Source organism: Amborella trichopoda, chromosome 11 (assembly GCF_054954075.1).
Source record: "Amborella trichopoda isolate Santa Cruz 75 chromosome 11, AtrichopodaSantaCruz75HAP2 v2.0, whole genome shotgun sequence".
Lineage (NCBI taxonomy): Eukaryota > Viridiplantae > Streptophyta > Magnoliopsida > Amborellales > Amborellaceae > Amborella > Amborella trichopoda.
The window spans coordinates 8,188,068-8,213,522 of NC_142346.1; the positions used below are offsets into that span (position 1 = coordinate 8,188,068).

Below are 25,455 nucleotides of genomic sequence, written 5' to 3' on the forward strand. Positions count from 1 at the left end.
AACACTACGAAACATCCGTATTCGTCAGATCGACTCTAATTCATTTTGGGCCATTAGACTTATACTATTCCATGAGCTAGTGGGCTCACCCAAGATTTTTTCATATATATATATATATATATATATATATATATATATATCCGAGGCTCTAAACAATCAAATTAGAGCCCACCTCAAAAATTTCACTAGAAGTGGTTGTTTCGATGTCCAAATATCCAAATTAATCATCTCAACATCAAGATGCATTACATGCGAAAAGAAATTGATTTTAAGTTTTTGAAATAGTGCATCATGTAATACAGTTTTGGACCGTCAATTTTCAAGGTTTTCAATTTTTCATAGATATGCTTGATCTACCCTATTTTTGAAGTTTTAAATTTTATAATTAAAGATAAAAATATATTTTATAGCTCTCAAAGATTTCCAGTATTGAAACCACATTTCTCGACACTATTTGAAGGTACACTTTACTTTGACTGTTTAGGGCCTCGACTAGAGCTAATGTTAGCCCATCGGCTCATGGAATAGTACAAACTCAAGGGCTCAAAATGATTATGGGTCAATCCAATTATCACATTTTATTTGAATTTTAATTTATTCTCAACAAATCCAAATCACTTGAAATTTGGAGCCTCCATTTTTTAAAAATAGTAGAATCTAATAAAAATTTCAAAAAAATAATTCACAAAACTAAATTAATCAAATTACCCTTAGAACTTTTCATAGGTATTTTGATCAATTTAATTTTTATGAATTATTTTTTAATATTTTTATTAAGTGCACCTTGATGAAAAAAATGGACGTCTCAAATTTCATATTATTTATATTTATATAAATAACATTAAAATTATATTACGAAATACAATCGTGACCATCGAATTAGCCCAAATTCATTTTGGATCATTGAGCTTACAATATTCTATCAACAGGTGGGCTAACCTTGGCTTTTTCCATATATCAAGGTTTTCGACATAAAGAAAGGTTGATCCGTTGAAAAGGTAGACCACATGGAGGTTGTCTTTTTCCATATATCAAGGTCTTCGACATAAAGAAGGGTAGATCCGTTGAAAAGGTAGACCGCATGGAGGGTGTCTAGGGTTAGCACGGCAATTTAAGGGGGTCAAGAATCATCGGGACCGAACTGGTTCCCGCTAAATAGTGGGAACTAACCGATTCCCCATGACATGACTCCACCACTTTTTTAAAAAAAAAATAACTTTTACCAGATTTTAACCGGATTACATATCTGCCCAACCGAATTGAAAATCCAAGTAGGTAATCCCGGTCATTGAATTTCGAAGCGCTCGAGGGGTGCATGTTTTGCACAATTGATATTTCTCCATGTAAATAGAACCTTTTCCGCCATAGAAATTCAACTGCCAACATAAGAATGAGTCCTCCAAGTTAGTTAAATTATTATAAAAAGACATTTCAATGACATTTCACTACATAAATAGCAAAAATTCAAAGCGCCCCAGAACAGTGAGATAAGAGCAACATGGCAGGCACCCATAAATTAAGCCATACATTAATATTTTTTGCCATAGAAACTCATCCAACTATACAAATTCACAATAATCTCCATAGGCCCTTCCAAAGGAGCTTCAAGAAAAAATATCACCAGGTAATTTTGCTCATGGGTCATCAGCACCCCATGCCTCATCTCTCATCTTTTGCCGCATTTGTATTCGATTTCTTCTGGCCTCTTCTTGTTTCCTCAACTCTCCAATACCAAAGTTGGAAGACACTCTCTGACCCATGCCCTGTGCAATCAATCTCTGTGCAGTGCTTGCTGAGGTCTTTGGCCTTGGGTAAGGAGGCTCAAGATCTAAGTACAAAAAGAAAGCTGATGTCACATTGTTCCGAATTATTTAAGCGCAGTAATATATGAGATATAAAGACTTGATGATTAATACAGATAGAAGAAAGATATAAGAATTCACACTAACTATTTTAATCCTCAGACAAGGAAGTTATGATTTTGATTTTGTTAAAAACAAACTTATGATTTTGATTATTGAATTTTTAGAAGAAATGACTAGAAGTTCATGATGTAACTGATTTCATTTCCTACCAACAAAGTTGGGTACATTGAATCTATATGCTACAACTCAAGGAGTTATCTGAGAAGAAGCTCAGACGCTATTGTGTACGTTTGCATTTCAGGGACACAGTAGTGATTTTGTCTTCTTTTGATTGGAGAGAGTTGTAATCGAGTGTTACATTTTCGGTTGATATTAGCGAAAGCCTTAATTTTTTTTCCCCATTTGCTACTACAGTATATTTAACTCATTAAGAAGGCAATGAAAATCTCCTTTTAACCTCGATTCTTTTACCAATCAAGAAGGTTACTGAGATCTCCATAACTCCTGAAATAAATCACCTCATGACCTGCACATGCTTCATTATATAGAAGTTTGTGAACAGAAGGAAGCAATGAGAACAAAAACTTTATCGATAATACAGATAGAGATGACAAATATTAAGGGATTCTTTTTTTTCTCCTATGCTATATTAGGGGATTCTTTTTTTTTTTTCTCCTATGCTATATTAGGGGATTCTTTTTTTTTTTTCTCCTATGCTATATTAGGTTGATTTGATATGATCATTTTATGGACAGACTGTACAACATACATCATTCTGAAGGAACGAGTGTTAGTGAATAAAAAAGCAAGTAATACCTTTCATAGAAATGGAGCTCACAAGGCTATCATCCTCTTCCAAACTACATATAATGTATGGAGAGCTGCCGTTTTTACGAGCTTCACACGCTGCAATAGAACACAATATTCAAGTAAATCAAAGTATCAAATAAATCTACATGTGCTCAAATTTAAATCCACATAACAACCTCAGATCTACATCTATAAGAGAAAAAATGAATACCGACAAACCTTAAGCATCAAAACAAAAGAGAAAATCTTCAATCGATGTCTCCAGAATAAGTTTACATGGGATGAAGGAAAATACATGTTCATGCAAATTTAGCAAAAAAAATGCTTTGGCAAAATTTATTTGTGAAGACAAAAATAAGTAGAGGAGCTTCCTATTTTCAATGGGCAAATGTAGCTACCATCATAAGTTATGGTACGCTAGGAATCCTAACAGGTAAATAGACATTCTTCCCCCTAACTTACACATTAATTAGAAGTCAGAACATTGTCCTCTCCAGTTCTAGCACAAGATGTAAGTGAACTCAAGACTTCCATTCTTAATAGTTTAGTTATCACAGGATATTCCAGGTTCTATGCCTCCAGATCGACAACACAATGAAAAGTAAGTCGATAATTGACAATGAAATGAGAATGTCCATAGGGCGATTTACATATAAAACAGACCAAAGAATGCAAAAGAACACCCATGCCCAAAAGGGACTTATAACTAAGTAACCAAACTCCCAAACCCATCCACACTACCCCTGAACCAAATCACATTGAATTTATATGAAAACCAAGATAACAAAGAAGAGCCCAAGATGAAACAGTTTTACAGATGACAGCACGCAATTTCTACACCGTAATGAATGTAAGACCAACGGGTTACTTTTATGTCTACTAGATATATCGAAATATCTCAGGGAATATACACAAGTCTGGTGTGTGTCAAGTGTATTTAGATTACATACAGCCAATATTTGTAAAACCTCAAATATATAAATTGCTAAAATGAAAGTGATATTAAAGATACCAACCTTTTTTCTTTTAGATAATTCATGCGAAACGATTTCTTTCAGAAGGTTATTGTCAACCTTCGAAAGATAACTCCAGAACCACATAGGGGTCCCCCCCTAGCAACTCCCCTCTCATAGTGAACTCTAAATGAAGATATTCTTACTGGAACATTAGGGGCTTGGGTGATCCCAGGAAAGAAATGGTCCTCTTGGCCTTTTGTTGCACTTACTCCCCTAAGGTTATAGCCATACTCGAACATAAGCATCCTTATCCCAACCTCTCCTTTGTCCGCAAAGTGTGGGGCAACCGCCCCTATGAATGGGAGGCCCTTGACTCCCAACGAGGCTTGGGCACTCAGTCTTCACCACCACGAGGATGCAGCCATGGCATAGTTTTCTATCTCTATTTCTTTCTCAAGAGTCTCCAACAAGACCTTGTGGTTCTTCTCTATCGTCTACTGCCCGGATTTTTACCATCTTAGAAAACAGCTTTGGGGTGAAATAGTCGAGCCTCCCCCACTACTCCCCAGACATGTTGTATTGGCAGTCACTTAAATGTCACCCGATGGACCCACGAGAAACAAGAACCACGACCTTACTTGCTCTATGTTGGCCTTCCCTGAGTTCATCCATAAAGATGAACTCCAAAACCATCACTTTATGTGAAAAAGAGAAGTAGAAAGTCATTCCTAATTGTATGCCTTTATGTGGATGATTTGATTTATACTGGTACAAACCAAAAATTGGTGGAAGAATTTAAGAAAACCATGATGAGAGTGTTGGTTGATTGGGGTCTCACTGCGGCTTACAAACATCAAGGTGGACATGAACTCCCAAAAATGGGACCTAAAATCAAGAGATTTGGAGGCACAAGATGCTCTCGCTTTCTTCAAAGTGTTAAATGCCTCCGTCTCGGTAAAATCCGAAGTGCAAACGGGTTCCTACGAGTACACTCCCAGGATACAATCAGATCGGAATACAAATCCTGAGTCTCTGAGTTGCACACTCATGTGACCCGCACAAAACCACAATCACAAAAATTATTGATGTCTTTCCAATTGGTATGGTAACACAAACATCAATTGGAAATAAATATCTCTCTCACTACAAAATCATCATCCAATCGATATAATTAAACATCGATTAGGATGGCAAACTTCTCTCTCTCTCACTACAAAATTTATCATCCAATCAATGTATTACAATAAAATATTGATTGGAAACATCTTCTCTCACTGAAATAAGTCTTCTAATTGGTAAAATAACAACTTAAAATCGATTGAGAAACCGAAGCATAGATAAGATCATCCCATGCCTTAAAATAAATTATTAAAATGTAACAATACCTGTTACATGAAAATTGTGCGAGGTTAGTGCTTCACTATCTCTTACCAAAGAGAAAGTACCAGCCTTATATGAGAGAGAGAGAAGCCCACTGTAAAATTTAGTGAGAGAGAGCTCACTATCAATAAGGACCTCTAGAGAGAGAGAGAGAATACGATTAAATGAGAGGGGCAAACCTTTGTAACACCTCATTGTGAGGTGTCAATAAAACAAACAAATGGGGTTGCAAAAAATGCCACAAGTGTGGTAAAACAACCACCTCATGTAATGACTTTTTCCAAAAGCTGGTGGACCAATTGTCCACACTATAAAAATAGACCACCAAATAATTTTTAAGAAAATAGTTGTTTTGAAACATTTTCTGCAAAAAGCTAACAATCCCCCACTTGTTTCAAAATAATAAGACCTCTTCCATACATATCAGGAAAGACGAATGCATAACTGAAAGTGTCTTAAAGACTTCAACGTCCATGTAGTGTTATGCAGAATGCTTACCAGGACAGTGAGTGGACATACCTTGAACTATGTCCTTTATTGATAAGCCTCCCACATACCGCACATTCTCTTTCAAAAACAAAAATTGTAGTTTTCTAAAAGGCTTGCGCATTTAAAGGCCCACGCATTTAAAGGCCCTGCATTAATCCTGGTTTTCATGAGCACTCTAGAGAATGCCCAATTCCCATAAAAAGCGGCCTCCACTTCCACACTCAAATAGGTGAATCCATGGAAGATGTCCTATAGAGCGACACCCCAGCCTAGGCCTCATATCATCCAGGCAAATGGTACCACACAGCCAAGGATAAGGCAGAAATTTTAGAAATTTCCTTAAAATAGAATTTTGTGGTACTCACATTCATCAAACATCATACAAGCAACTTGTTCTTCCCATTGAACCTTGGACTTGGGATCTCCTTATCCTAGGTAGGGTTCCTCGCCTTGTGGCATAATATATTTGGGCTCGATCCCATTCCTCTAGCTACCTTCCAGACTTGGTGCCTTGCAAGGTCTTTTATAAATATTCTTTTAAGTCCTGGGTAAAACAGATATGGAGTACTACTACGACTCCATCTCAAGCATAAGTCTCAACTGACTGTGCCTCAAGAGTATAACTGGATTTCTTGAAATAAATCCCTAACCATTCACTTGGTATACACAGACTTCACAGTCACACTGAATGAGACTGCAGGTATGGGCCTTGAACAAGTGATACGTCTACCATCAAGTCCTTAGCCACTTAGCCTCCTCACACTGGGTTCCAAGAAATTTTCTCCAATCATCTGGAGATACAATTATTCATCTTGGAATCCATAAAATACACAACCACAACAAGTGGAGATACATTTCAAAGTCATAAATTCATAAGAATCCAAAAACCATCACTGTACCTTATAATATAGCGGATCACCCACATTATGTAGGCCATGGTCTATAGTTCCTTTCAAATATCTTAGGACCCTAAAGACCGCATCCAATGCTCTACACCGGGGTTGCTGGTATGACCCACAGCAAAGGGTAATCATAAGTCTCAAACAAAACATGCCTACCAAAGTGTAAATCCAAGACTAAACAAAATATCTCCGGATTTTGGGGGCATAAAACAAATTTAAAAAACAAGGACATCACTAGACTTGAAAAGTCCCTTTGCCAATTACCTTAGCAGAGATGCGGTAGTCATTTTATAGGACAATGTCACCCCCATTATTTCCAATAGATCCCAAAAAACAAGCTTAAATTTTGAAAACATGTTTGGAGACATCCAGTTCATCGCCTACTATAAAGTCATCAGAGATCATAATATAATATGTTCATCGATCACCTAGGCCTAAAGCTTTTGCTTGTTTCAAAGCCTGCAGAAATTCTGTGCATGACCAGTTCAACCATAGAATCAACAAATACATGCTTAGCAGGCAGACACCATTGGTCTGAATATTACACACCTTCCAATTTTAAAGAAATTGGAACCTCGACTGCCATCTCCTGTAATTAATCCCTTCAAAAAGATCCAGCCTTACAAAATCCTGGGTAATTGCTTTACTCAAGGTTCCAACAGCCATCTCGTAAATTCAATAAGCTTGACTGACGGTCGATAAATAGCTTGACTGACGGTCGATAAATAGCCTGACTGACAGTTGATAACTGCACTGACTCTCGATGGCTTGACTGACGGTCAATAACCTCACTGACGATCAATGGATTGACTTCAGTCGATAGCCTCACTGACGGTCGATGGCCTAACTTACAGTTGATAGCCTTACTGAGGTCGATGGCCTGACTTAAAGTCGATAGACTCACTCTGACAGTCGATGGCCTAACTTACAGTCGATAAGACTTATCATTTTCTCAAATCTCGAGAAAAATCGGTAGCACCTCCCCTTATCCAAGAGAAAAACGGTAGCACCTCCCCTTAGCCCGAGATAGTGCTAGAAAAATACCATAATAGTCTTAATAAAATTCGGACTCCCATAGGAATCAAAGCATGTTTCAGAGGTTGTATCTGAAAACCGGAACACGCCAAGTACCAATCGGACTCCCGTACGAATCAAAACAGGATTCGGAGGCTATACAAAGCGACAGTGCAAATCTGAAATCTGGCCTTACACAATCCTGGTTATTATATTTTAGCGAGTCATCAATAGACATCTCCAAAGGTAACCAATTTTAACACTTGGAAATTGTTGGTTGTTTGGGGTCACAAAACATCATGGTGGACATGAACTCCCAAAAATGGAACCCAAAATCAGGAGATCTGATGGCACGAGATGCTCTCGCTTTCTTTGAAGAGTTAAACGCGTCCGTCTCGGTAAAATCCGAGGTACAAACGGGTCCCGACGAGTACACTCGCAAGATACAGCCAAAACGTAATACAAATCCTGAGTCCCTGAGTTGCACTCATGCTACCAGCACAAAACCACCATCACAAAAACTACTGATATGTCTTTCCAATTGGTATGGAAACACAAACATCAATTGGAAATAAACATCTCTCACTACAAAAATCATCATCCAATCGGTCTAATTAAACATCGAGTAAGATGGCAAACTTCTCTCTCCCACGGCAAAATTTATCATCCAATCTGTGTATTACAACAAAATATTAATTGGGAACATCTTTTCTCTCATTGAAATAAGTCTTCTAATCGGTAAAATAACGACAACTTAACATCGATTGAGAAACCAAAGCACATATAAGATCATCCAACGCCTTAAAATAAATAATTAAAATGTAACAATACCTGTTACCTGAAATTGTGCAAGGTTAGTGCTTCACTCTCTTACCAAAGAGAGAGAGAGTACTAGCCTTATGAGAAAGAGAGAGAGAAAGCCCATTATAAAATTTAGTGAGAGAAAAGCTCACTGCTTTGAGAGCCCATTGTTCCTATTATAAACAGGAATCGCTAGAGAGAGAGAGAGAATACGATTAAATGAGGGGCAAACCTTTGTATCACCTCATTGCGAGGTGTCAATAAAACAAAGGGGTTGCAAAAAATACCACAAGTGTGGTAAAATAACCACCTCAGATAATGACCTTTTGCAAAAGCCGGTGGACCAAAGGTCCACATTATAAAAATAGACCACCAAATAATTTTTAAGAAAAGAGTCGTTTTGAAACATTTTCTGCTAAAAGCTAATAGAAAGAAAATGAAATGACTGATTTGGGAATTATGAAATATTTTCTGGGAATCAAGTAAAACAGTCAAATGGAGAAATATTTATCTCTCAAGAAAAATATGTTGAAGATCTCTTGAAGAAATTCAAAATATCAAATTGCAAGCCAGTGAATACTCCAATGGAATTGATGCATGAACGTTTTCTGCACCATTGTATTTTGATACCTTTCAATGCCATTGGAGAACTCACTAGCTTGCAATTTGACTTTCTGAATTTCTTCGAGAGATCTTCAACATATTTTTCTTGAGAGAGAAATATTTCTCCATCTGACTGTTTTACTTGGATTCCAAGAAAATATTTCATAATTCTCAAATCAGGCATTCATATTCTTTCATCATGGCTTTCTTAAATTCTTCGACCATTTTTTGGTTTGTACCACTACAAATCAAATCATCCACATAAAGGCATACAATTACGAATGAATTTTCACTTCCCTTTTTCACATAAAGTGAAGGTTCACTTGAGCTTCTTTTGAATCCATTTTTTGAAAAATATTTATCTCTTTTGCTATTCCAAGCTCTTGGAGCTTGTTTTAGCCCATATATAGTTGTTGGAGATGGGAGCGGGAACGGTTTAGGAAACGCCGAACTGCCCTATTACGGAAGTTCCCTAGGTTTGGGATCAGCGTCCGTACAACCGAGTTTGGGATCAGCGTCCGTACAATAAACAAGTGAGGGAACAAGATCCTTACGTTTATGGGAGTGAGATCCCATATCAATAGGTTCAAGATTTTCATTGGCAAAAAACCAAGCTCCACTGCATATTAACTGAGATTGTCAAGTAGAGCTAGTACGGGTTCCCTTAGTTAAGGGATCGAGGTTTCCGTTTATCATATAGCAGGGTTTCTCTTGTTCTAACATTGAGATTCTTCAAGTATAGGAATCAAGGTCCTCAGTTGATTAGCCCCAAAGTTCGCAATTGCCATTTACGAGGGACCCCTCTATTGAGCACTTTCTATATAGTCTGTAGTCCACACTCCAAGTCCAATATGTATGACATCCTCTAGTTAAATATATCCATAGTGCCCTATTTCTGTACATTACATGCTTACGTGGTACTTGATAAATATTAAATACTTTTAAGCACTTACTATATAGTCCGTGGTCCATAGGCCAAAATCTAATATGTATGACATCCTATGTTTAAATAAGAGCATTGAATCATATTTTTACTATGTAGTCTATAATCCACCCTCCAAAGTCCAATATGTATGCTATCCTCTAGTTAAATAAATCCATAGTGCCCCATTTCTATACATCACATGCTTACATGCTACTTGATAAAAGCTAAATACTATTGAACACTTTATTGTATATGTCCATAGTCCATGCTCCAAAATCCAATATGTACATATGAGTTTATGTCAACCTCTAACTAAATAAATACATAGCATCCTATTTCTAGGCATACATGCTACTTGATGAAATATTAAATACTTTAAGGCACATTACCATATAGTCTGTGGTCCATAGTCCAAAATGTAATATGTATGACATCCTATGTTTAAATAAGTGCATCGATCCATATTTTTATGCAACACATGCCTAGATGCTTGATAAATCTAAAGAATATGGATTATTTTGCTACTTAGTAATCTAATGTGTATGACATACCCTATTAAATTAAAGGAATATTACAAGAATTTGATACATCAGGTGCCTATATAGTACTTGATAAATGCTAAAAATATAGATCACTCTATTAGAGTATACTTATGTACTCCATTTTTCTTATACACACTCCAAATCCCATTAGAGGTATAACTTTAATAACATAGTCCCTCGGACCATCAAGATATTCCTCAATATAAATCCAAAAAATAATCTACGAGTACACAAATTGGATTTTTTCTATTATTTTAATCAACTACATACTTAGATCACTAACACTTACCCTCCCCACCTTCCCTCTTCCCCGCCAAATTCCCCTCCCTCTATATTAACCCTTGAACCCAAAACCAGCCAACACAGCGCCTTCGCCATTAGCTTGTGGTGATCATTCTGGTGAATCTGATCGCTCCTCCCAACTCTCCCACGCTACAAACTCCACTCTCCTATGCTACAGGTATGTGCGCTTGCGCTCTTTCCCTGTGTATTTATGTGACTCTTGTGTGTGCATAAGAGAGAGAGAGAGTTTAGTGCGTGTGTGCATAGGAGAGAGAGAGAGTTGAGTGTGCGCTTGGTGCTCTTTCCCTGTGTATTTCTGTGATGCTTGTGTGTGCATAAGAGAGAGTTGAGTGTGCATGCGTGCAGTAGAGAGAGAGAGAGAGAGTTGAGTGTGTGCTTGTGCTCTTTCCTTGTGTATTTATGTGACTTTTGTGTATATAAGCAGAGAGAGAGTTGAGCGTGTGAGTGCGTAAGAGAGAGAGAGAGTGTGCGCTTGTGCTCTTTCCTATATATTTCTGTGACTTGTGTATGCATGAGAGAGAGTTGAGTGTCTGTGTGTGCATAAGAGAGAGAGAGAGTTGAGTGTGTGCTTGTGCTCTTTCCTTGTGTATTTTTGTGACACTTATGTGTGCATAAGAGAGAGTTAAGTGTATAAGTACAGTAGAGACAAAGAGGTATGTGTGTGCGCAATAGAGAGAGAGAGCCACAAACATGGAACCCAAGATTTTAATGTACCATAACCTTAGACCATGATTGATAGAAGAAGAGATCTATTTTCAAATGGAAATGGACTCATCTATTTTTTAAAATAGATTCTATATATATGGAACACAAGATTATAATATAACAAAACCTTGAACCCTGGTTGATGGGAGAGGGGATCTATTTTGACAAAGTACTTGTATCCACTAATGGCTGGAACATGATCCCCTTTATTTGGGAGAGAGATCACAAAATTGAAAAACCGGGGTCCCTGCGAGATCCTTAGCAAGAACCGTGGGATCGAGATTCTAAAATGGTAAAGCCACCCTACCCCCACGGTTCCCTTAACTATGAGCCCATATAATGCCTTTCTCAGTATATAAACTTTTTGTTCATTTCCTTTTTCAACAAAACCCAAAGATTATTCTACATATATTTCTTCTTCAAGTTCCCCATTCAAAAAAGCAGATTTTACATCCAACTGAAAAACAGGAATTTTTTATTGAGCAGCTATGGCCAAAACAGTTCGAATGACTTCCATTCTAGCGACAAGGACAAACATTTCATTGAAATCTATTCCAGGTTGTTGTGAATAACCTTTTGCCACCAATCAAGCTTTGTGTTATTGAATAGACCCATCTTCATTATATTTTGTTTAAAATCCATTTCAATCCAAATATTTCTTTCCCTTTTGGGTGATCTACTAATTCTCATATATTATTTTTCTTTATAACAAAAATTTCTTCATTCATGGCATTTATCCAAGTTTTTTGTTTAGTTGCTTCTTCAAATTTTTGTGGTTCACTAGAAAAGAATGTAACATCACATGATTCATAAATTTTTGAAAGAGGCCTTACTTTTCTGGGAGGTGTCTCTGAATTTGAAGAACTTGAACTTGGACTCTCTTGTCTTGGACTTGAAGGGCTTAGATCTGAACCTCAATTTGAATCATCAATCTTTAAAATTTCTTATTCTTGGCCAGTGTTTTCATTCCAGTTCCATTCACTTTTCTCGTCAAAATAAAATCTCTGGAAATAATTAACTCATTTGTTTTTGGATTGAAAAGACGATAGGCTTTTGAAACTTCACTATATCCAATAAAAATATATTTTTCACCTTTGTCATCAAATTTTTCTCTATTTTGAGAGGTACTTTTCCAATAAGCAATACATCCAAAAACTTTGAAAAATTTACTTTGGTTCTCTTATACCAGGCCTCAAAAGGAGTTTTATTTTGAAGAGATTTTGCAGGAGACCTATTCAGAATATAGACAGCAGTATAATGAGCTTCAGCCCAAAATTTATTAAGAAGATTCTTACCTTTCAACATACTCCAAGCCATTTCGACTATTGTTCTCGTTCTTCTCTCTGCTAGTCCACGTGTTATGGAGTTGTCAACTCTTTTCTGATTCCATTATTTTTGCAAAAATTCCAAAATTCTTTCGATGTGAATACTCTTCCTCAGTCTGTTCTCAAGGCTTTTAATGAAAAACAACTATGTTTTTCTGCATCAGCTTTAAACTGAGTAAAAACTGAAAATGCTTATGATTTTTTAGCCAAAAAATATACCCACATCATTCTGCTGTAATCATCAACAATTAAAATAAAATATCTTTTCTTATTAAAAGTTTTTGTTTGAGTCGGTCCACATATGTCTGCATGGACCACTTTCAATGGAGCTCCTGCTCTCCAGGATGACTCTGAAAATGGCAATCTATGTAATTTTCCATAGATACACCCTTCACATATTTTTCTTTCTTCATTTATTGATGGTAGTCCAATTACTATACATTTCTGATTCATCAACTTCAAACTTTGAAATTTAAATGCCCAAATCTTAAATGCCACAAATAGGATTTATCAAAATTTTCAGAACTTAAGGCATAATTTTCACATGATGGCATGACCATAGGAAAAACCTTATTTGGGGTCATTTTCACCTTGGTCATAGTCTGTCAATTTTCTTGTCAATCTCTGTTGAAATTGACTGAATACCCTTTTTCCATCACTTGTCCAACACTTAAAAGACTTTGAGTCCAGCCAAGAACATAAAAAACATCATGAATGAATTTAGGATTACCTCCTTTTGATTTTACAACAATTACTCATTTTCCTTCAACATTTTGGAGCTTGCCATCACCGAGAATAACTTGAGAAGTGACTTTTTCATCTAAGTTAACAAAAATGCTACGATTTCCTATCATATGATTGCTAAAACCACTATCCATATACCAAACATCATGTGAATTTTGTTGAATATTCTTGCAATAATAAAACATGTCTTGTATAATTATTTTTTTCAAAGAAATGTATTTTCACTGTTCTGTATTTGAATGATTGGGGTTTCCACATTTTTGACATTTATATCGGCAATCTCTTGATTTATGCCCTGATTTTTTACAAATAATACCGTAAGATTCAGATTTACCTTTTTTATCTTGATTTCTGCAACTATTGCAATTATTTCTTCCTCTTCCTTGGCCGCTGGAAAAGTTGCCTTCCACGACCTCTTTGATAATTTTGAAATGCCCCCTTTCTCGATTTACTTCAATATTTTTCTTTTCTAAAATTATGACTTTCGACTGAAAAGCTTGTTCCATATTCTGATTTGAAAATCCGCTCATTCTTTGCTCATGTGCTTCAACAGACCCACTTAACTCTTGTAATGAAAATTTTGATAAATCTTTTGACACTTTTATAGCTGCTACAACATGATCAAACTTTGCAGGCAAGCTTCTTAAAAAATTTTGAACAATTTTTTTTATCAAGAATATCATCTCCGTAACAACTAATCTAATTTATTTTTCCAGCAACTCTAGTAAAGAAGTTCTGAACAACTTCACTATCATCATCAAATTATCGAATTCTCTCCATAAATTTTGGAGTTTGATAGAAATCACTTTTTCAGATCCCTGAATTCATTGTTTAAAATATCCCAAACTTCTTTTGATTTTGAAGCAATTTTTATTATAGGAAAGATAGATTTACTTACAGCATGTTGGATGAAGTGGAGGGCTTTTCCATCTCTTTTTTTATTTTTATTTTTTCATTCTGCTTTGCCTGCAACAACGAATCAAGTGCAGCTGCATCTTTTGGAACTGAATACCTTCTTCAACAATATCCCACAAATTTTGTGAGATAAAGAGTCTTCATTTGGAGACTCCATGAGTCGTAATATTCTCCATCTAGAATGGATATTAGGTTTTGGGTATAATTCATACTTGAGGTTGATGCCATAGGTAAAGGCTTTTTTTTTTTTTGGAAGCACAAATCAGGCTCTGATACCAAATGTTAAAAATTTGTGGAAGTGTTGATATATTAATTTGTTTAGAAAATAGCAAAGAATGATAGTAGAAATGAAGCGGAAACAGTAATAACTCAAAGGATTTCTCTATTACATACGAAATAGAAAATAACATGGGCTACAATAAACTAGTAGGGTCTTGAAGACCACACTCGCTTTTGACAGCTTATGGCTATTTCTTTTTACATCTCACTTTGATCTTCTTTCGATTGCTTTAAACCCATGCATATCATGCTTATTTATAGAGCATTGAACCACCATACTATGGGACTAGATTAGTCCACAAGTTTTTTGACTTTGTTGTGCTCCACTTTGCTTCATCGCAAAGTAATATTCGTACCACTAATTTGCACCATCACACTTCATCGCTTAAGGTGGTAAACTAGGTATACTAAGTAAAGTTTGTTTGTTTTACACCCACTGATTACAAGAGAATGTTCTACATAGAGTGAGGCGATGATGGTAGAATTGTGTGGAAGATGGAGTGACGGTAAGAAAGAGTTATAAAGAGAGACAAATTATGTTTCAACATAATTTATTTGACGATGGACGATTTATCGAAGCTTAATTGGATCCTTAATTTATCTGACTAACACAAGGTCAAATGTTGTGCATGCAATCAATATTTGTTCCAGGTTCATGAATGAACCAAGTAAACTGCATTTTACTGCAGCAAAAAGGATTTTGAGATATATTCAAGGAACAAAGAAAAACAATATCAAATATGTTTCTGAAAATGATACTAATCTTGTTGGATTTTTTGATAGTGACTGGGCAAGTTCTATTGATGATCGGAAAAGTACTTCCGGCTATATATTCTGCATAGGTACAAAAATCATATTGTAGTCATCAAGGACGCAAAATACGATTACTCTATTTTGTTAGTAGAAGCGAACTATGTCTCAACAACAAGCGTAGCATGTAAAGCTGTTTGGCTCAAAAGAATTTTATCAACTTCCAGCAAAAGCAAAATTCTCCTACAATAATTTTCTGTGATAACATGTCAGCCATTGCAATGACAAAAATTCCAATATTTCACTATCGATCAAAGCACATAGAAATACATCATTTCATTAGGGAGTTGACAGAAAAAATAGAGCCAAAATTCATCAACGCAAATGACTGACCAGCTTGCAGACATCTTCATGAAGACAATTTCAGCTGACAAATTTATCCAGTTCAGAGAAGCAATGAGAGTGACAAATTAAGGGGGATGTTGAAAAATAATTTCTCTCTAGAACTCTTTCACACCACTCCATCTTCCACACAATTCTACAATCATCGCCTCACTATATGTAGAACATTTTCTTGTAATCAATTGGTGTAAAACAAACTTTACTTAGTAATCCTAATACACAACCTTAAGCGGCGAAGTATGACAGTGCAAATTGGTGGTACGAATATTACTTTGTGATAAAGTAAGGTGGAGCACAACAAAGTCAAGAAGCTTGTGGACTAATCTAGTCCCATAGTATGTTTGTTCAATAGTCTATAATTAGGCATGATATGCATGGGTTTAAAGCAATCGAAAAAAGATCAAAGTGAGATGTAAAAAAAGATATCCAAAAGCTGTCAAAGGCGAGTGTGGTCTTCAAGACTATACTAGTTCATTGTAGCCCTTGTTATTTTCTATTTCGTATGCAACAGTGAAATCCTTTGAGTTAATATTGCTGCCTCTTCACTTCTACTATCATTCTTTGCTATTATAGCAATGCTTCCGTAAATTCCAACAGTATTGGCGGTGACTTAAATGTCATCCGATGGATCCACGAGAAACAAGAACCACAACCTTACTTGTTGTATGTTGGCCTTCCCCGAGTTCATCCATAGAGATGGTCTCGTTGAGATCCCTTTCCCATGGCCCAATTTCAGCTGGCCTATTCATGCCTCAAGGCCCTCCCTCTCTAAGCTAGAATGCTCCTCATCTCCCCTGCATGAGATGCGTATTCCAAGGTTCTCACTCCTTCGCTCTACAGAAACTTAGCCTATCCTATTAAACACCTCTTCATGGTCGATAGGCAAAAGGCCCATTAAATTCGAACTGTCTTGGCTCATGGAGCCAATCTCTCCTCACTAGTCCCCCAATGGTGGGACTCCAGAATTCAAGGACGGGCTAGTTCCGCCTAATGAAGAAGCTCCAGTTGCTTAAGGGCCAACTAATTCATTGGAGCAGAGAACTTCCAGGCAACTTTAGGTCCACCAAAGCAGAGACTTTAGCTTGCATCCAGGAATTGGATCCTTGGAAGAAGGCAAAAAATATGACCATCGACGAACGAAGCAGAAGTAACCAAGCCAAGAAGGATTACCAATTAGTTATCAAGAAAGAGGTCTTCTAGTACCAAAGGTCTAGGCTCAAGTGGTTAAATTGTGGAGACCACAACAGTAAGTGTTTCCATATGACTGCAAACCTAAGGCACAGGGAGAACATAATAACCCAAATGTCTGTCTGAAGCCATACCTATCACCAACCCAAGGAGGCAAAAAGAGTCATCCTAAAATTCTTTATGAAACTTTTCTCAATGTTGCCTTCCCCAAACTGTCCATGGCTGATTTCACCTTTCTTCTCCTCCCCAGGGCAAGGTTGATTGGCTTGAAAGACCTTTCTCTGAGGAGGAGATTGTTAAAGCCATTAAAGACTTGGATCAAGAAAATGCCCTAGGTCCAAACGGTTTCCCTATTGCCCTGTTCAGTACTTTATGGGACTCCATGTGGCACGACATTTTAAATTTCTTCAGTGAGTTACATGAGAGAGGTGCAATTCATAGAGCCATGTATGCCACCTTCCTGGCCCTGGCTCCAAAGGAAGAGGGAGCCACAGATCTTAAAGACTTTAGACCCATTCGCCCCTTGAACAACTCCTATAAAATTTTAGCAAAGGTCCTTGCCTCTAGTCTTAAGGAGATCCTTAACTAGGTTATCTCACCCAACCAAAGGCCTTTCGTTATGGATAGGCAAATCTTGGATGGTGCATTTATTGCAAACGAGTGCATACACTAGAGACATATCTTCAAAACACTTGGGGTTGTAGTGAAGATTGACTTTGAAAAGGCTTATGACCATGTCGATTGGGCTGTGCTCGACAAGGGCATGACCAAAATGGGCTTTGGGCCGAAATGGAGGCAGTGGACCACAGGCTGTATCTCTAGTCCCAGGTTCTCGGTCCTAATCAATGGAGCCCGCAAGGCTAGGGTGTTTTGTGATAAATTTCCCTAAAAAGTAACATGTTCTCCATTTGTTTCCCATTTACTTTTTAAATGTATTATTCATGCACTTTTCAGAATTTCTTTTTTCGAAATATCTTCCATAATTATATCATGAGCTATTTTCACAACTCATTTGCCATTACCATTTTATTGTCTAACAACCATGTTTGAAACCCCTGAATTTCAACCACAGTTCAACCACAAAACATAAGCAAAAGAACACAATTTGAGCCCCAGATGTGTAAATTACCATCTATAAAGGAATATTTTCACCTCTCAAAGCAAATAAATAAATAATATATATCACACTCCATTAATATAAAAATGAAGCATCAAGAAAAGCAATGAACTCTACTTTTTATCAATTTGTAGAAAAAGAGGTAATATTCTGAGTTTTAAATTTCATCATAAGCCTTTCTAACAATCTAGCAATGGTAGAACCCATTCCAAGAAAAATTGAAATTAAACGTGCCCCACACTCAAAGAAGCGCTACTGCTTAGCAATGACTTGGGTTACATTTTGGGCATGTAAAGGAGGGCACAGGTAATGCGTATTTACTTTTGGAGTTATTTAAAATGAACAATGAATCATAAACCAATAAGCCTAGTTTCAAATAACTTAATAATCAAATTATCCCTTATGATAAATAATTAACTAACAGAATCCTGATATTCATATACAAGCATGGCCAAAATCAGACCACATGTGTGCAATTCAAGTGTGTATGTGTGTGTGTGTGCGTGTGTGTGTGTGAGAGAGAGAGAGAGAGGCGCCTGAGGAGTTAAAATTCACATGCTATTTCTTAGAATAGCAGAGCAGCAACAAATGACTTAATGCCAACCTAGAAGGAGAGAAATGATCCCCACACTAAATTCGTCACATCCATAGGGAAGATTGTTGATGGATATATCTGTGGACTACAGGTTCCAACATAGCAAGCATCTCAAATATGGTCCAATCCCATACATTTCAAAAATCTCTTCTATTCGATAAACTTTAACACCAATATGGTTCATGGAACTAAATGGAAAACTAATTAAGCTACTAGAGATATAACCATGCATCTCCTTGGAAGCAAAAATTAACAGAGATAAAGATTACATACAGCGACCTACAGGCAACACTCAGCCACCACTTAGCCCAATAAAATATCAACAAACACTAAACCAAAAATAAAAAATAAAATATAAAAACGAAATAAAAACTCACCAAGAGCTGGAGTCTGGAACACTGCTAATGCAGTTGTGTCATTAACCCAACGTATGACGACTCCCTGATCCCTAAAACCTTCAAAAGCCTTTTCTAAATATGTGGTTGTTGTTTTGGGGGAGAACCCACCAAGCACAAGAACATGATTAGTGCCATATTTTACTGGAACACAAGGAGCACCTGTAGAGAAGAAAAGGCGATATTGCATCCATTGGATCTTTGAATATAATCCTTGGAAAACAAAATTAAAACTACAAACATCAACATTACTCTTGGTAGATTATGATGACTTATATTATTTCTTTTTATAAGAAATATTTCTTTTGGTAACCAATTTTTTTGTATTTGATATCCAATATAATTATTAAGCAGTTGAAAATAGATTTAGTACCACAATTGTGATACTTGTATTTGTTAGTATGGATAGTTGGATATGCAGCCGGGTGGTGCACCGCAGCAGTAATAACATGATTTACTACAATGCTTTCCATTTTTTGGAAATATAGACTATGAAGAGTGTGTCTGAATCGTAGTTCCTGGAGTTCATTCATAATTGGAACTAGAGTCTCCATCATCGACATCCCACCAGTGTCTGACATTACGTGCTGAGTATGTTTATGGAATTAACTGCCTTTAACATAATGCAACAAGTACACCAAAAAAAAAAAAAAGCAACAAAACCCCACAAAGAGACTTACAATTCCTACTAGAAGCATCCTCTTGATCTCGGCAGGTCCCTTCCTCGTCAAAAGTAGAGTTATCAGAAAAGTTATTTTGTTGTTCACTATATAATACATTCTGATTATACATGAAAGCTCCTCTGCCACGTCGTTTTAGAGGTTGGCCCTTATCATTTTCCTTTTCCTTGGGTAGGTTTACACATTTTTCATTTTCCAACTTCAGAGTTGATAACTCGGGCAATGGTGAAATAGAAGAACGACTTGAAGCCTGGTCTGCAATAGCTTCCCAATCTGGTTTTTCACCACATTTACCATAAACATCAATAAACCTGATATGGGATCATCCAAGTCAAAAAGCTTCCAGATATAGCAAAAATGCACTCTAAAAGGCATAAATAATTCTCAAATCTATAGCATCAACGAGCATCACAAACCAAGAGAAAAACCTGAAGAGGTTGGTGTGTGCATGCGTCTCATAAGCAAATAAGACACCCCTACCATGTGTAGATGATAATTATAATGTTTCACCACGTTTATCATAAACTTCAATAAACCTGATATGAGATCATCGAAGTCAAAAAGCTTCCAGATATAGCAAAAATACATTACAAAAGGCATAAATAATTATCAAATCTATAGCATCAACGAGAATCACAAACCTAGGGAAACCTGAAGAGCTTGGTGTGTGCACATCTCATAAGAAAATAAGAGACCACCAGCATGTGTAGATGGTAATTATAATGTTTTCCTTATGACTCTCTCAGGCCACTTGATCTTTTTAAAAAAGGTTAAAATAGAGAGAACATTCTACAGGAATTAAACAATTATTTGAAACCCCACATACATATAGAAACCATCGACTCAAACAAAATCAACAAACCCTATCATGGAAGCCACAATTTGATGTCTTGCAATCATAATTTAGTGGAGCTCAAGTGTCTCTCTAAAATAGTGAACTCTGCATATTGTATTTCATGTCATGTCAAAGGACAAGGTCAAGTGCAATACAACAGGATGAGATCACTTAGGGAATCACTCAACCAAGAAGACTAGACACTACAACTTATCGTTGATATGTGGTTGACAACAGTATCTTTTAGTGGAAATACAAGGAACTGCAAATTTTATTTGGAATCAAGTCACTAGTGCTTCCTAGTTGCCACTACTTCGCATGGAAGGGAAATAATCCAATCTGCCATCACTAGGTACATAATATATATGTCCAAATTCGTAACTATTCTTAGATGGAAAGGAACGCCTCACAAGGATGCATATATATGATGTCACTGAACTCAATATTTCATTAAGAGGACTTTAGAAATTTTTATGAAACATTTCTAGATAGTTTTGTTTGGAAGACCTTAAAGAATGCAATGGACACCTATGAGGGCTTTAAATTCCTGTATGTGGTAAATAGTGAGGAGTTGAACACAATATACTCTCTGGATAGGGTTCTGTATAGCACTAAAGAGTCAGTAAAGACAACACTGAGAATTAATTTGACTTAACATTCCTTATTGTTGGGTTATTCACCACAAGAGTAATGTACAACTCAGTAGCCCACTAATACAGCAATCACAAAAGGTTATGTCCATGGTAAGGCTGAAGCTATCAATGAATCTAATATTTTATTAACAAACAATGCAAGTAATATCTTTTTGCATAGAAGGTGCATTGGCCATCCAATGGCATATCGATGCTATTCTGACCTAAATCCCAGCTATGTTACAAGGACATGGATATGAGAATCTGTGTTTGGCTCAGATTCGAAGAATCTGTCTCACCAGACTATATTTCGCAAAGTCAAGAATGACACATATATACAAATCCATAAAACATGTAAGTGTCTATGTGTAGTCATACATAAAACAAATTTGTCACTTCTAATAACATCATCAACAAAAAAAAAAAATTGTCACTACAAATCAAAGACACTCGTGTCCACATCACAAGAGACATTCACCCATGTGTTCTTTGCAAAATGAACATGTAAATCATGTTATGCATACACATGTTACAAGGAAAATGAACACATGTTATCCTGTTTGTCCAATCTGTGGATTGGTGTCAACATAGCAGACACACCATCTATGCAAATATGTCCAATCTGTGGATTGGTGTCAACATAGCAGACACACCATCTATGCAAATACAATGGGCAAATTCCTTCGCCACACGTCGACATGGAATTCCGTGTTTTATGCATTGGTGTGTCAAATTCTCCTGAATGCATGCAACATGCATGTTGTTGTTACATAGGATCCAAGCAGTGTGTCATCAAAGAAAGTGTTTTTTCCTTTCAGATGGTTCATATAATCATATTTTTATATCTTAATCAACTTTTATATTTGGTTACAGTTATATATAAATAATATTAATATATTCAATATTTTCAAACTCGCAACAGTGTTTGCAAATTTGGTCAAAATAAAATTCAACTTTCTCAAGTAGCAATTGCTTCATCATCACAGTTCATTGTAGCAATAACAGCATAGTAAGATGCAAAAAAACAGGAGCCTACAAAAGAAACATATTAGAGCAAAATAGGTTTAAGGATTTAACATTTATTTATGATATAAATAAGTGCAAAAGAAGGTACATTGTCAATTAATTTGTTCACAGGTTCTTGGAAGTTTGTACCAATTAAAAGTGATTTTTTTAAATTTAAATTTTAAAATTTCCCTTAACTCATTACAGGCAAGTAAGGAAGAAGGAAGAAACAACTGGAAATACCATCAACTTTGAAACTAGAAATTGAAAGCACTGATGTAGTAAAGGAGTGAGTTGATGAGGCTGGAATGATCCTAATTGAGTAGAGATGGAAAAGAGCTTGCAGACAAAGCGCACATGACGAAAAGGGCAATATAGAAATTCAGTGGGCAACAAGGACAATCATGATAAGGTCGATGAAGCTGATATTGACAACAAGACAAGAAAGAGAATGATTCTTAGGGAGATGAAGTTAACAATAAGAGTTTAAAATAAGAATCTACTGATTATAACTATTAACCTGACTTTAACCAAATTCTAAAGTCATCTTGAATTCTAGAGTGATTAAGAATTACTCTCATTTGTTACATAATAATTGCGAATCTGATAGTAAAGACAAAAAGGGTGATGAAGCTGATATTGACAAGAAGACAAGAAAGAGAATGATTCTTAAGGAGATGAAGTTAAGGGTTTAAAATAAGAATGTGCTGATTATAACTATTGACCTGACTTTACCCAAATTCTAAAGTCCTCTTGAATTCTAGACTAATTAAGAATTACTCTCATTTGTGATTATCATAGATGAATGCGAATGGTTTGTCGTCCTTTGTTCCACAATAATTGCAAATCTGATAGAGAAATTGTGAAAATGATTTAAAATATCTTTTACTATCATGCATAATGTGAACACTTAATTGGTTATAAGCCACGTATGAAATATTGCTTTTTCTTTAGAAACGTGCCCTCTTCTCTTCATTTTCTTAAGTTTTCATATTTCCCATCAGTTTTCTTTTTATTTTACCTCAAATCTTCTCCCAAAGTGACTAAAGCACCAAATAATTTATCTTATACATGCACATCAAAATAGGCTCTAAAGCAAATCTGAAAAACATTTTCATATTGACATTAACTATACTACTACAAAAGGAATCTAAACATTAATATAGTGTGTACCACTTATTCTGGATGCCATAATGGCCAAAGAGTAGTTCAATTAACAATATACAAGGGTGTTTGAATCTCTTGATGGATAGTAATCTACAAGTAACAAGGATATGAATCTCTTGATGGATAGCAATTTACAAGTAACAACCTTGTGCAAGTTTTTTCTTCGTGGTTTAGTCTTAGTTTCAGAAAATCTTGCACTTAGGATGGTGCAGGTAATCTGGAATCTCGTATCCTAGCCATTCCATACACTAAACCAAGCATGCAGTGTTTCCCCACTCCATAAAGTAGAGATTTATTGAGGTATACACCAATTTGTGGGTGTGCCAAACTATTTACACTATTACTTCCCTCTCAATAATGAGCACGCCATTATTTTAGAGAAACAAAAGAAGACAACAAAATAATCTTGTAATTCACATAATACAATTAAACCAATGTTAAAACAGAGTTTTGGGAAGAAGTTCAAAGAGAAAACACCCCAACAACCCTGTAACATAAGCATTTTCTTCAATACTCATAAAGCAAATTAAAAAATTGATTCTGCAAAGTAAACGCAACAACTCAAAGGCACTCACGAAAAGAAGTTAAAATACAATGCGAGCAGTTTATCAATTCTATTGAAATTTGAGAAAGAGAGAAAAACAAGAATCCCTTCTACATGCCATAATGGGCGAAGCCTGACATGAAAGAAAACCAGTTCATGGACCAACAAGGGAAAATAAATCCAATTTAGAAACTGGAAAAGGAACCCAATTTAGATTCAATTACATTAAACAAAGAAATATCAAAATCAAGAAATACCATCATCAGAAGAAGCAGATTCATGAAGCGAACCACCGTGAACCTCCTCAATACTCAACGTCTCAGCCTTCTCCTGAATCCTATTTAATCAAAAGTCGTAAATTATATATCAAAAAACTCTATAAATAAGTAACTTGAGAGAGAGAGAGACCATTCTTTCGGGCCCTTTTGTCAGAGACCATCAAATACAGAGATAGTTCAGAAACCCCCAAGGATTTATTTTTTAATACCCAAAACAAAATGGAAAGAAATACGAAAAGAAATCCAAAAAGAGGATTGAGAAAGAGACAAGGGGAATGAGGAACTCATAATTCAATTGAAGACCCACCTAACTGCATCAATAAACGAAAGATACAAGAATCAGAAAAAAAGGAAAAAAAACGAAAAAGAGAGAAAGTTACCTAAGATGATTACTCTTGTGTTCTTGTCGTCTTTCGGCTCTCTGTTTAATAAGAAGGGATCGATTGAGCAAAGAATCATAAGCAAGAGAGAGTCCCTTTGAAGAATACAAATCGCCCAAATCTTTAAGAACAGAGGCAAGACGGAGATCAGAAGAAGAATTCTCAAAAGCTTCAAACTTGGTAACTAATAACTCAAGATATTTTATTGCCCCATCAATGTCTCCGCGGTCCACCAATTCCTCAACAGCAATGCCCCAAGTCTCACCCTCCATTGCTCTCTCTCTCTACTTCTTGAACGTCGCCACTTTCTACTTCTTGGACTTTGTTTGCACAGAGTGACTCAGAATAAAAGATTACTCAAGAACGCACGCATCCTGGCGAGGAATGGTGCTGCGCGCAATTTATTGCAAGTGCCGAAAGATTTGATACTTCTGCAAGAGTATACTATTGAGCTACTCTTTCTGGAGAAACTCACGCTATAGATGCTTTTAGATGGCAAATTTTAGAGATGTATATCTAGGGGGAAAGATTTGATACTTATGTGGAAGTCTATATTTTCCCTATCCGGCCATTTAATTTAGATCAAGTAAGTCATTGACTGTTTGATAAAAATAAAATATTTCAGAGTATTTTATTTTTAGTTTTTTTCTATAAATTATATGAATATGAAATTTGGTAGGTGCTAAATAAGGCGCACCTAAAGATAATATAAAAAATTATTTTTAATAAAATAAAATGACCAGAATACCTCTGAAACTTTCAAAGGTATTTTAGTTATTTTATTTTATCGAGAATTTTGGTTTTATATTTTTTGTAGATGCGAGTTTAAGAGAAGAGTAGACGCTCAAAATTTGGTGTCAAAAGTTTACGTAGAAAATAAAAATAAAATAGTGTAGTGGCGTGACATTGCAATTGAATCCATCGAAGCC

The 25,455-nt window shown here is 36.0% G+C and overlaps 1 protein-coding gene across 1 annotated transcript; it reads right to left on the minus strand.

The window, feature by feature from the left end:
- Positions 1-1,391: 1,391 nt before the first annotated feature.
- LOC18444390 (coiled-coil protein) lies at positions 1,392-24,907 on the minus strand. Its single transcript, XM_006854563.4, has 6 exons — positions 24,527-24,907; positions 24,126-24,205; positions 19,686-19,958; positions 18,988-19,167; positions 2,682-2,771; positions 1,392-1,828 (listed from the first exon to the last, which is right to left on the minus strand). The coding sequence occupies exons 1-6, from the start codon at positions 24,796-24,798 to the stop codon at positions 1,635-1,637; spliced, it is 1,089 nt and encodes a 362-aa protein (XP_006854625.2). The 5' UTR covers positions 24,799-24,907; the 3' UTR covers positions 1,392-1,634.
- Positions 24,908-25,455: the final 548 nt, after the last annotated feature.

Excerpts from the sequence above, each read along its gene's own strand:
- LOC18444390 (XM_006854563.4), bottom strand. The coding sequence starts at position 24,798 with ATGGAGGGTGAGACTTGGGGCATTGCTGTTGAGGAATTGGTGGACCGC. Across the intron at positions 19,168-19,685 it reads GGATGCTTCTAGTAGGAATT|GTGCTCCTTGTGTTCCAGTA; the intron begins GTAAGTCTCTTT and ends TCTTCTCTACAG. Across the intron at positions 2,772-18,987 it reads GTTCCAGACTCCAGCTCTTG|CGTGTGAAGCTCGTAAAAAC; the intron begins GTGAGTTTTTAT and ends GTTCTATTGCAG.